Source organism: Protopterus annectens, chromosome 7.part0 (assembly GCF_019279795.1).
Source record: "Protopterus annectens isolate FY-2018-M chromosome 7.part0, PAN1.0, whole genome shotgun sequence".
NCBI classification, from domain to species: domain Eukaryota; kingdom Metazoa; phylum Chordata; order Ceratodontiformes; family Protopteridae; genus Protopterus; species Protopterus annectens.
The window spans coordinates 1472513603-1472527240 of NC_056739.1; the positions used below are offsets into that span (position 1 = coordinate 1472513603).

Sequence of the window (13638 nt, forward strand, 5' to 3'; positions counted from 1 at the left end):
GCATTATATAAATTTGACTTCAGAAGCCCCTCACATTCTTATCTCATTTGCTTATACTAGTAAGCACTATAGGGTCATATTGTGAAGACCCTTCTCTTAAAATGAGTAATCTTCAGTTTCTCCTGATTTCACATCTTTTCACCCAGTAGTTCTATACCATAATATCCACAGTTTTATTTACTTTTTCCAGCATATTTCTTTTAATATTTGATTTGTATAAGTACTTTTACAATTAGCTGTACCTAGATAAAGTAGAACACATACCATTTGTTTAAAGATTAACCTTGTTACAGAACTTACCACTTTAGTGGCCCTTTAACAATAGAAAAATAGATTTTGACTAGCTATATTTTATTTTTATATAGGAAAGACTTTACTTTAAATTAAGTATATAGGTACATCATGAGCTAATTTTCAAAGTCTAGATGGATAGCAAGTTATATTACATTAATTGTCTCATGCCCACAGAAAGTAGTTTTCTTTTGACATGAACTTAAATGTCAGAGAGAGAGCTGGAAGTATACATGGAGTATTGAGGCTAAACTCTCATAAACTGTCTCACTCTATGAGTATGCCCACACCTACTACTATTTATGGAAAGCTCTGAAGAGAAATAAAATGTACAATATAAGAACCATCCTTTGCTAAAGGTCAGAAGCCTCAACAATAAAATGATTTATTTATTTATTGCTGGGGGGTGCTGATATCTGTATCATTGTTAAAAGATGGTTTATGGGTGCAAAATACATATCACAAATTCCTGAGTATATTTCTTTGTTGCAGATCCAATAAGTTAGAGGGCGGCATCTCTGTCTTTGTAAAAATAAACTTTTAAATGCCAGAAGCTAAGAAATCAGTTCAGGAGTAAAAATTACTTACAAAAATTAATGTGAGAGGTAGTTTATATAATACAATGTATTATATACCACGTATGTCCCCTGCAGAGTGAAAAGATTTTTTGACTAAACCACATAATATAGAATTCAGTGAATATACAAATGTTATGGAGGTTAGAACTACCTAATCTCTGAATGGGTAAACAATCCAACATCAAGTAAATATATCTGAATATTAATTACATTAATCAGAAGAGCATGGAATACATTAAACTAAATCCAGCTAGGGCTATAGATATCACAATAACATACTAAAATCTTGCCACTCCCCACCTATCCTCTGCACTTAATACAGATCATGGTTGTTTTCTGTAGAACAGTTACAGTACAAGAAAAACAACATAGCCTCCCCTTCAACAAAATTCTTTTAACAGCATTCTTCTGTCCACCCCAGAACACCCCTTCATCTCCTAACCCTTCTACTTTAAAACTTTTTCTAAAAAAGACATTCAATAACTTTTAAAAAAAGGCATGCTATCATTACAATCCCAATGTCCACATATTATACCCCAGAATGCTGACAGTAGGTAGTTCCTTTCTAAGTCAGCTATTGCAGTATATATTCAATCTCACCCCTCTTAGCAAATCCATTCCAGACAGTTTTAAGGACTCATTAATATTGCCCCTTCCCAAAATTACTATTCCCACTACAGTCCCAGTTGACCTGCCATTTGCCAACACCTGCCCTGTAGCCAAAGTTCTGGAAAAGCTATAGGCAAATATTAGAATATACTCATAAGTATGACACACTCACAGACAAAGAAAACATGGATTCTGTTCCAGCTACAGTAAAGTAACAGCATTATGTACTTTAGCCAAATCTGTAGCAAAATGGAAAATGTACTACTCACATGTGTCATTTTCCTGCATCTTAAATGAGCCATTGAACTTTGGACCACCAGACATGACTTTAGCAGATAGGATGAGGCCAAAAAGGAGTTCAGTGGCAGATGACGCCAAGAAGGAGTTCAGTGGCAGATGAGGCCAAGAAGTAGCTCAGTGGTTCCAAAACTACCTCAATAATTACACCTTTGTAGTGCACCTTAACAATGCTATCTCAGAGGCAGGGTATACAACTACAGAAGTCTCACAGGGACACCTCAACAATTAGACCTTCCTAGTGCACCTTAACAATGCTATTTCAGAGACCGAGATCAGTGCTGGGACCACTGCTGTTTTCACTTTTAATTATCTATCTTACAATGTCTCAAACTGCCCTCTTTATGTAGATGATGTTGTGCTTACATGAAGACATAAATCACCCAATACATTAAATAAACCATTGCAAGAAGATTTTCCCATATTTGGAATTTGTTGACTTCTGATAATCTAACTTAATACTCAAACGTCTGCTGGATCCAAAAGGAATCTCTATAACCTCATATGAACTACAACAATATCCGCGGATTGTGTTACATAAGAAGTTATCCTTTGACAGACATGTAGAATAACAGACATTTCCATGTTTTAATTTACAAAATGCTAGAGAGTATTTCTTGTTACATCAAATAAACAAACAAAAATAAAAACTAAACTACTTATGTTCCTGATGGAAAGAGTAGAAGTCGAGATTGAGTGTGTGTGTGTGTGTTTGTTTATCTCTGTCAATATCAATGTGTGTGTGTGTGTGTGTGTGTGTGTGTGTGTGTGTATGTATGTATATATATATATATATATATATATATATATATATATATATATATATATAAAATATGTAGGTCTACTTTGGAAACTCGAAGTTTCAAAACTTCATATGGTTGACACCATAAGATCGAAGTTTTGATACTTTGAAATGTTTAAATGGAGATCGCCGTTCATTGTAGTGCGATCTTGGAGTTGGTATATTTAATTAGCAGGTGGTGTGGTGGGTGCAGGGGGACTTGCCCCCTGCATAAACATAAAAAAATGTTTTTTTTTTTTTAATTGAAGTTTCGAACTTCCAAAACTTTGATGTTATGTCTCGACCATGTGAAGTTCAAAGTTTTGAAAGTTCGAGCTTCCAAAGTAGATCCTGAACTCCAGACCACAATAGCACACTATTCCCCAGACATAGTTGCTTTAACAGAAACCTTGTTAAATAAAAACATAGCTAACTCGTAAGTTCTCCCTACCGGCTAGAATATCATTAGACAAGACAGACCACTTCGTAAAGGAGGTGGAACTGCCTTACTGTATAAGTCCAACTTAACGGTACGTAAATTACCAAACTCCTACCCCTCCCCCAATAATTGGGGCATACTTATCTTACAACTTCAACTTTACCCTAAAAAGGTCATCACCACAATTGTGATCCATGTTCCACCTGGTAATACACCTGCTAGCCTTGAAGACTTCTTATCCTGGTGTTCTTCCACATACTCACAAGAAACCCTTATTCTGGGGGATTTCAGCCTAGATTGGTTCACCTGTATATCAGAACCACCAAGTAATCTAATAAATCTCCATGGCTACCAGCAGCTTAGTCCAAATTCCAACTAGATGTGATAAAAAATCTAAAAGGGAATCCATCCTTGACTGGGTCTGAACTAACAACCCCACATTGTACCCCTACACAGGAAGTCTCCCAGACACCTTAAGTGACCACAACATAACATACCTTATATGTAGTAGAACAAGCATATGCAAAACCACTAACTATAAATCCACTAGAAACACAAAAAAAATTCTCTCCTGAGGTCCTCAATACTTTACTCTGTAACTGTGACTGGACCCCCCTAAAAACCCTCCCACTTGACCAGGCTGTAGCATATTTCAACAAAACATTTCTATAACACCTAGACACTGTTGCTCCATTGCGCAAAATCAAGGTTAGAACCTCTACAACCCCCTGGCTCAGTATAGAAACCAAACAAATCCTCAAGTCCAGAGATACTGCCTGGCTTTACTATCAAAAAAACAAAGAAACACAAAGCCTAGCTAAGTACCAAGAACTGCGCAACTGTGCAAAAAAATGCATTAGGCTGGACAAAAAATCCTACTACATGACATTACAAACTAAATACCTGCATAACCCCCCCCCAAAATTTTGAAAAAATGTAAACCAGTTACTAAACTCCATCCAAAAGGCTACCCCCAAACCAACCACCCCTGACACTAAAGTTCCTATCGAAACACAATTCAACTCCCACTTTGTGAACTCAATTCTATCTTTAGTATCACAGGATAGTTCCTACCTCACTATCCCCCCAACACAAATAACACTAATATAAGCTTTACCCTCAAAACAGTTTCCACCACTTCAATCAAAAGCATGCTCTTCAAACTAAAAACCTCATCAACAGCAGCCGACCTACTCCCCAGCTATTTCTTGAAACTCACAGCAAATGCTATTGCTGTCCCAATCTCCACTCTCATAAACAGATCAATTGTTGAAAACTATGTGCCCAAACTCTGGAAAATATCCTGTGTTACGCCCATACATAAAGGTGGAACCTCCACTGAACTTAATAACTACAGAGTACAGACCCATTGCTTTACTCTCCCCCTGGCCAAAATCCTAGAAAAATGCATCCATACCCAGGTGCTACAATATCTCCTAGACAGCAACATCCTGTCACCTACTCAGCATGGTTTCAAACCTGCCCATAGTACCACTACAGCCCTCCTCTGCTTCACAGACACAGTAAACCGTCTCAAAAACGAAGGCCTGCAGGTGTCAACTCTTTTTTTGGATATGTCCAAAGCATTTGACACAGTCTTGCACCAAATCCTGCTAAACAGACTAAACAAGTATCACCTATCAAATTCAACTCTTACCTGGTTCCAAAGCTACTTAATTGACAGGTACCAAGCTGTGAAATGGGAAAATTCTCTATTTCCTCAGCTACCCATAACTATAGGAATCCCACAGGGTTCTATTTTAGGACCACTACTATTCACAATCTTCAAAGATGACCTCCATGCCTCCACACAGCATGCATCTATCATTCAGTATGCAGATGATACTACCTTAGTCTGTGCTGCACAAAACATTCCCACCCTCCTGCAAACAACTCAACTAGCATTCTCTGACATTGAAAACTACCTTACCAAAGCCCAACTTATCCTCAATCCAAAGAAAACTCAGCTTATGATTATAACCAGTTCTAACAAAAACACCGATAGCAGTCAATTTACTATCTACTTCACAAATGCTACTCCAGTCGCTCCAGTGACACAGGCTAAGCTATTGGGAATAACCATAGACTCCCACCTAAAATTTGATAGTCATCTCGACTTAACTATTAAAAAAGTACATGCCAAACTGGGATCACTCTACCGTATCAAACCGTTTCTTACCAGCAACTCAAGATCAGCCATTGCTCGCTCCTAACTTCTATCCACCCTACTCTGTGCATCTCCCATTCTGACTAATCTCAACAAAACTGAACTAAGCAAAATGGAAGCCTGCTATAACAGAACTGCCTGCTTTGCTGCAAATTGCTCATATAGAACTCATCAATGTACTGCTTTGAGACAGGTCCACTGGCTTGAACTTCCCAACCTCCTAACCTACAATCAGTTCTGCCTCTGTCATTCTGTCTGTTACCTCCCCAATAAGTGTCCTGCCCTCAAAAATCTAGTACAACATCACTCAGCCAAAAGGCCTCTTAGATCATCAAGCAAACTTCTACTAGAAGTCACCAACAGCTACAATAGCTTTGGAGACGCACTATATAGTAGTTCAGTGGCTAAAAAATGGAACTCTCTCCCCACTAGCATTCAAAACACATCATCCAAAGCCTCCTTTAAAAACCTCATTAGGCAACATCTCAAGCAAAGTTGTCAGTGCCATGATTGTTCCCCAGGCTAGTGAAAGCAGATAAGGAACACATACTAAACCTAGAGTATTTGATAATAGTTTTCACTCTTACTCACAAACACTGGCTAATGTACAATGTGTGTACTGTACCTGTGTACTATGTATGCATTCTACCTATGTTCCAAATTGCAGCTGTACACCATAAATCTGTTAATTACCTTTATTTTTAAATTAATATTTTCTTGTTTATTCTCCATTGTAACTGTTGATGTGCTGCATACCACTGTAAAAAAAGGGTCTATAGTAATTTGTGTGTATACTGGTCATGTCTAAATATCTAAATGTATCTGTCATTTTTCTATTTGGAGTTTTTTTTGTCCCAGGCCTCTACTGAAAAGAGCCTTTTCGGCTCAGTCAGACACCCCCGGTTAACAAATGTAAAATAAAAATAAGTGTGTGTGTGTGTGTGTGTGTGTGTGTGTGTGTGTGTGTGTGTGTGTGTGTGTGTGTGTGTGTGTGTGTGTGTGTCAGACAGCATTTTTGGGAGGCCCCAAAGTACCTACAAAAAATAATTCATACACAAGGAGAGTGCATAAACTCTACACAGTTGGTAACCAGAAGTTAGAAGTGAACCAGGACCTTGGAGCTTTGAGACAAAGATCTTGCCACTGAAACACTCTGCTGCCCTGTTTGTTTTATTTGTTTCTGTTTGTTGTATTACATTGCCAGTGAAAGACTATAAATAGAATGCTTGCTTAAAGTCGATCAGAATACTTTTTCTCTTCTCTCTTCATAGGGATGACGTTGTTGAAGTAAAGGAATGTTATCAGTATCCTGATGAACAACCTGGTGATGTTGATGCATTTTCCCGGGAGCCTTTTATTGTGAGATTTAAACCTAAAAGCAAAGGTATGTTTAATACGCATGTTTCTTTCCTCAGTATGTGTACAAATACAGTATCACCAATTTCTTTATTTCTTACATCTGTGGTGCCTTTATTCAGTATGCATTCTGTGAAAATCAGTCTACAAACATGCAATTGTTTTCATGACTACATTTAGCATAGAAGTGACAGCTTCACTTAAGAGGCTTCTTTTTAACTGATTTACTGATGTTTCTGTATACATCAGGTCATTTGATGAGTCAGGCACTTTCCTGATCCCCCTACCGTACCTTTTGAGCCCTTTTTAATAAAAGGCTTTGTAAACTTGTATTAAATCACAATCCCCCAAAACTTTATTACACCAATTATGATGTTACCATACGTTAACAAGCGGTATGTTCATAAACTTTAATACGGCACCTTCATGCTTGTGTAGTGGTGCACCTATTAAAACTCTATGGACACAACAGGCGCTTTTCCTTTGCTATCACCACTGAGGTTAAAGTTCCCTGTTTTTCCTCAGTGATGTCAGTGCAAGGACAACAGTTGTTTAAAATATTTTTTTTACATTAAGGAGAAGATAAAACCATTCACTGACGGGGGAAAAAGAGTTGTTGCTCAGTTTATACACTACATGCTGTGCTAAGGTACGTTTCGGAATATCAACAAATCAATTTAAAAAAAAAACAACTTGATAACATATTTATGTTCTGTGAAGTGTAGCTTTATAAATTCAGAACTAGAGCAATCATGTTGAATTAAGTATCCGATGTTTTTATCTAGATATTAAAGACATTGTTATGATCCCTGTGCACACAACTCCAACAGACTCGGTTAAAGAAATAGACGAGCTTTATGATGTGTGTGAGATGATCAAGGAACACTGGGACACAGAAGTAAGTTTACTAACAACTGCTGAAAGATTTGGGAAGCTTTCATGTTGCAGGTTTTGCTGCAAAGTCAGATGTCTAAATCTGCCTGTTAAAATGATAAAGCACAGCAAACCCAGTAAAGATGTGTTTCTGGAAACATTATCAGTGCGAACCTTTTCCTGGCATCTTATATGTATAAAGCATTTTTACATTGTTTATGAGACATTTTCTAACAGGAGACAGCTTCAAGAGCCAGCATCATGACTGTTTAGCAGTTTAATGTAAAAAGTAAGGTTATAAGCTGCTAATGAGCTTCATCACATAGTCCTGAGTTTGATTCCCCTTAGTCTTCATTTCCTTACTGCTAAAAAAAGGCCTCTCAGCCTAGCTGGCTTATCCAGTTAACAAATTACAAAAAAAAAAAAAAAAAAACTTATGACAGCAATAATCCTGACATGATAAAATATTAGCTCTCCTGCCTCAGTAGTTGTTAAATCAGTAATCAAATGGACATCATGCCTGTTAAACCTTAGTAGCCTGCTCCCAGTGCACTGCCCAGGCAGTACTTTCACACAGCCAGATCCATTCCCTCTCAGTTGTTGAGAAAAAAAGCTCTTTGCAACTTTTAAAAGCTCTAGCAAACCACTTGCTGATTTGCAAGAACTTATGCTGCACACAAAGCAAACTCTTCAGTCCTGATTGTATATTAACCACTTTCTAAGTGCCAGTACTGCTGTACCAGCCAATAGGCATCTGTTGATCGTGCCCCATAACACTTTGCACCTGGGCTGGCTACCTCCTTCGGCCCACCCATACTATGCTTCTACTGTCGACAGATGTGGCCAAATCATGTGATACAATACCTCATGCTGGAATTGCAAGGAAACTGTCAGACTTAAATACAGATGCTTACTTGATAAGATGGCTTGTCAGTGTGCTCAAAGACAGAATCCACATACTTTGTGTGACAGGTACCTGTTCAAGTAATGTTAAGGTAACCGGTGGGGTCCCCAGGGGTCTGTGCTGGGTCCTCTCCTGTTCTACATCTACTTCCCTTACCTTGAAAACAGTAACATGGACCTCTAATTAACCAGATATGCAGATGACTGCAAACTGGCTGCAGTTGTTAAAACTCATTCAAATGTCTGCACTCTTCAAAAAGAGCTTACCTTAGTTAATGCCTGGTGTACAGAAAATGGGCTTAAATCGAATGCTAAAAATTGTAGTATTGTTTCTATTGGAAAACAGAAGTTACCCACAAGATACAGAATTGACTACATACCCTTACAAAATGAAAAGGTAGTAACAGACTTGGGGACTTGGGTCAACAGTTCCCTCTCCTCTTATCGTCACATAGCAACTGTTGTCAGGAAATCCGTCTACATAACACATCTAGTAGCCAAAGCTATTTTGTTGAGACCCAAGGATGTTATTGCCCCCTTATATTCAGTACTGACCAGACCCATTGTGGAATGCCTCAGTGGTGGATCCAGAACAGATATAGATGGGGTGCTAATGCTGAACAAACATGAATGCCAGAAGTCATTCAGTATTACGTAGCTCCATGTTTTGGTAAATTACTCCTCATTTTGTTTTCATGACGTGCACATTTAGAAATGCGCATGTGAAACTTCTGAACAGTGAAATGCAAGAAGTAAGTACATTTCATACAAACATTAATGGCATAAGAGGATTCCTTAGTATTAGGCATCACATGTTAGCGCAAGGCAATTACTCTTGCCCCCCCCCCCCCCCCCACACCAGGTCCTTGTACCATTAGGGAGACTTTTCCGCTCCTTGCGTAAAGCTGAACAAGTTACCAGGTATAAGGTTCAGGAGATTATTGAAGAGTGTAGTCCAGTTTCTCCGGAGCACTGTCTGCTTAGACTTGTTCAGAGTCATACAGAAGGCAAATTGAGACTACTAGATGCAGGGCATTAACAGCTCAAAACCTTAATCTACTGTGCTGACTGCCAGGTAAATCAGAATCTGCATTATCAGGTTCGCTCTATCAACAGTGGTCTTGGTTTGGTAGGGTAAACTAGACACTATGTAGTGAAAGGGCATTTCCATGCCTTCAATAAATAGTTGCAGCACAGAGAGAGAGAGAGAGTGTGTGTGTGTGTGTGTGTGTGTGTGTGTGTGTGTGTGTGTATGCACATGTGCATGTGTGTGTGTGTGTGTGTGTGTGTGTGTGTGTGTGTGTGTGTGTGTGTGTGTGTGTGTGTGTGTGTGTGTGTGTATGGGGTGGCAAAAAATAATTATGCCAAAATCACTCTTTATACTTTTTTATAGTATTGTTTAAACTATGCAATTGTTTACTCTGAATGCAAAGATCACAGTTTATAAATCAATTTGGTTTCTTCAGTCACACATCAATCATTTCCTGAAATTCAGTGACTGTTTTCTTTGTCATGTAGAACAGAATTGCTGATATTGCTTTTCCCAAAACTTGCTAGAGTCTTATTCCTGTAGAAGAATGTTGCGTTCAAACAATAAGCCCCACTTAAGAATCTCAACAGCACACAATCTTGCTGGAGAATCCACCTACTTTCATTATATTGCTAAGATTTGGAATGTTTTACCTAGTAACATTACATCTAGCACTACTTTAACTAAATTTAAACAAACCCTAAAAACCCACCTTACCACTAAATGGCTCTGCTCTTGCTCTGCCCCAGACTGAAAAATCCTACAAACTCTTTCTTCATACTAATACCTTTACCTAGGTTTTTGACTGTGGATTTTATGTATTAAATATAACCCAATATTATTTCGCATCCCCTTTATACTACATATTTTTATCTCAATCATACCTTTATTTGTACACATTTGTTGGTATCTAAACTATAAAAATTATACTGTATGCACAGCTGTTTTTTTTTTGTAGTCTTCCTTTCTTTTATCTTTCCTTTAAGACATATTTTCTTTGTTCTATGTGGAGCTTTTCTCCATGGGCCTCCACTGAAAATGGACATTCTACCCAGTCTGACATTCCCTGTAATCAAATGAAAATAAATAAAATAAAATAAATGCTACATATAAATTATGCTGGCATCTAAACTCATAGTCTTTGTTGTTTTTCTGTAAAACCAATAATTATTATTATTTTTTTACTCGGGCAAATGTACTGTTATTATGGTATGTAAATTGTCTATGCCAAAACTACCTTATAGCATCATAAATGACAGTAACTTGTTTCCTTAAAATAGCAGATGCCTATAAGACTCTTCATAGTTATACTTATACCACCAGTTCATCTGTACAATCATTATCATGGCAACACACATTTTATAAGCTATTTCTAACAAAATTAGTAAATAACCTGCTATTTTGTGAAAATCTAGTATTGCTTGTAAATCCATTTTTAAATGCATAACTACTATATGCAAATTATTTCTTTGTATCGCTTGTCTATATAAACAATCTTTTAGTTGGTTGCAAAATACATAAGATGAGTGCCTGATGTTCCTCGTGTTTCACTGTTGCAGTCATCACATTTAGGTTATCTGCCTGCAGGTAGCCCTCAGCCGGCCTGAATATCAAAGTCTTGGATCCCTGCGTCGGATGCTGTCTCTTCTTCCATGACATCGGGTCATCAGGGGTATAAAGCATGCAGCCGACACCATTACATCAGTCTTTCTTGCCGTGCGGTGCCTGAAGCAGAAGTAGTTCGCAAGTGCCAGTCGGCCGACTCCTGAAATTTTCATTTTCGAGTTTCAGAACCGAAGTCTTCAAAAAAGTTAAGTACCCCGCTGGGAATCCTTTTTCTTGCTCTAAACCAATGTCAGTAAAAGTTAACAATTGTATTACCTGTGGAAAGCAAATACCTCATAAAGATTTTCATTCGTACTGCATTCCTTGCCTAGACCCACACCACAACATCCCTTGCTGTCGGTTTTGTGCCTTATTCAATCTTCGATCTATTCATTGTCGGTTCATTTGTGCATCAAACCATTTTGGTACTCGGTTTAATTATCCAGAAATGGTCTCGGTAAGCCATCCGACTACCAAAATTCCGAAAAAATGTAAAGATAAAGACAGAGACAGACCGCATAGGTCCAAAGCTGCAGACGACGCTTCCGTTAAGCTAGTCGGGAGTTTCACAGGTACTCAGTGAGGCGCTTTCGCAGCCTCTGATACCCGCTACTTCAGATTTGCAGGCCTCTACTGAGACCCATTTGGATGCCGTGGGATGCTTCTTCGACCATGGAACCTGCGGATGTCTCTACTTTGGATGGGTCCAGAGGTGCTGTGCAGGCACCGGCTTCTGAGGGTGTATTCAGGCCTACGAACTTGCATTTCAAACTGACGCCATCTTCTTCTCCAAGGCCTAAAACTCGACCCATGCCTAGAAAACTGACGTCCAAACTACATGCCTAAAAAACAAATGATAAGAATGGCTGAAGACCTTATTACTTTAATTAGGGAAAGCCAGCCTTCTTTTTCTAAGAGACCTAGAACTGATTTTCCACCTGATTCTTCTGAGCAGGATTCTGACATTTCTGTTTCTTTTGATTACCATGATTTGCCCTTATCTACCTATGAGGATTCTGACGCAGAGAACTCCATTCCCTCTGCTTCCCCTCCAGAAGAATTTTCTTTTGGTGAAACCTTGCACACTCTTAGGGAGCATTTCTGCTGGGAAAGCCAGGATTACTCTGACTCCAAAAAGAGGCTTAGAGAATTCTTACTCCTCCCCCAACACAGGCATTTAGCTATGCCGCCTGTCCTGGACATTGTAGATGATGCCTTTCTGGAATCTAGCATGGCCCCAGGTACTTTACCTCCGACTCCCAGGAAACCTGACAGGCATTACAGAGTACCTGACTCTCACAAGTTCCTCTTCAAGAATCCCAATGTGGACCCAGAGACCATTTCCCAGGGACCTAAAGGAATTAAGGCTACTACTGCCAAAAATGCTACCCCCTCTGATAGAGATTTCAGGGCCTTGGACAGATGGGGTAAGAAGGTATACACTTCTGCTGCTTTGGCCATTAGGGCCTTAAACTGCCAGATGTTCTTCGTCTCACATTGCTGCAGTCATAACCAGTGGGTAGTCTGCTGTCCTCGGTCGGCCCGAATACCAAAGAGTTAGGCTGACGTCGGTCATGGTCGCCCGGAGCTGACGTCAGTACGTAGTAGTACTTAAGCGCATGACCGACGCCATATCCTCAGTCTTTCTTGCCACATGGTCCGAAGCAGAAGCAGCGTTTGAAAGTGCCGTTCGGCGTTCTGAAATTTTCAATTATCGAGTTTCAGACCGAAGACCAAGTTGGGCTAAGTACCCCGTTGGGGAAAATTTTTGTCTTTTCTTGCCTCAGTTAATCCGGATGTCAGAAAAAGTTAATAATTGTATTTCTTGTGGGAAACAGATACCTCATAGGGACTATCATTCTCTCTGTATTCCTTGCTTGGGGCCTGAACACGACGTAGTCGGGTGTCGCTTTTGCGCTAGATTTAATAAGCGCACCATTAAACGAAGATTAGACTGTGCCAGGCTTGTTTTCGGTAAGCGGTGTAACTACAACATGCCGTCGGATCCTCCGACGCCCGCTACCGCTAAAAACGTAAAGATAAATCTTTAAGGTCTAAACCGGATGAGTCGTCCGTTGCGGACGCCGGTTCTATGGAACCTCCGGTTGAATCTGTGGATCCGGCCGAGGTCTCGGCTGAATCCCAGGGGGCACCTTTACTTTTGCAGGAGTTGGCCTCTCAGGAGTTAGGCCAGGCCGAGGGTGCTTCTCAGGTATCTGTAGTTCCATCCTTACAAAAGGTTATTAGGCCTTCTACCTCAGTGGCTAAAGGCCATGCTAAGGCTAAACCTGGTCTTACTGGTACTGGCCATAGCCCTAGTTCTTCAGCTTCTGTTCCTAAAAAACATATGTTGAAAATGGCAGAGGATTTGATTACTTTGATCAGGGGATCTATGCCCCCCCCAGAGAAGAGGCCTAGGGTGGAGACCGATTTAGAGGGAATGGAGCATTCCTCAGACTACTCTGAGTCCTCAGCTGAGGATATTCAGGATTACCCTCCCTATTCAGATTCGGATGCAGAGGATTCCTGTCCTTCTACTTCTCCTCCAGAAGATTTTTCCTTTTCTGAAACTTTACATTCCATGAGGGAACATTTCAAGTGGGAAGGTCAGGATTTTTCAGATTCTCAAAAAAGGCTTTGGGAATTTTTGTTTTTACCACAACATAGGCCTTTGGCTATTCCCCTTGTCTTAGATGTTGTTCAGGATGT

The 13638-nt window shown here is 39.5% G+C and overlaps 1 protein-coding gene across 2 annotated transcripts in view; it reads left to right on the forward strand.

Annotated features, from left to right (window-relative positions):
* LOC122807082 (deoxyribonuclease gamma-like) overlaps nt 1–13638 on the forward strand; it is a 925207-nt gene that overhangs the window by 511269 nt on the left and 400300 nt on the right. For both annotated transcript variants that reach the window (XM_044078020.1, XM_044078021.1), the window contains exons 5-6: nt 6434–6546; nt 7304–7416. In XM_044078020.1, coding sequence (XP_043933955.1) covers nt 6434–6546; nt 7304–7416 — 226 coding nt within the window. The remainder of the gene's footprint in view (nt 1–6433; nt 6547–7303; nt 7417–13638) is intronic.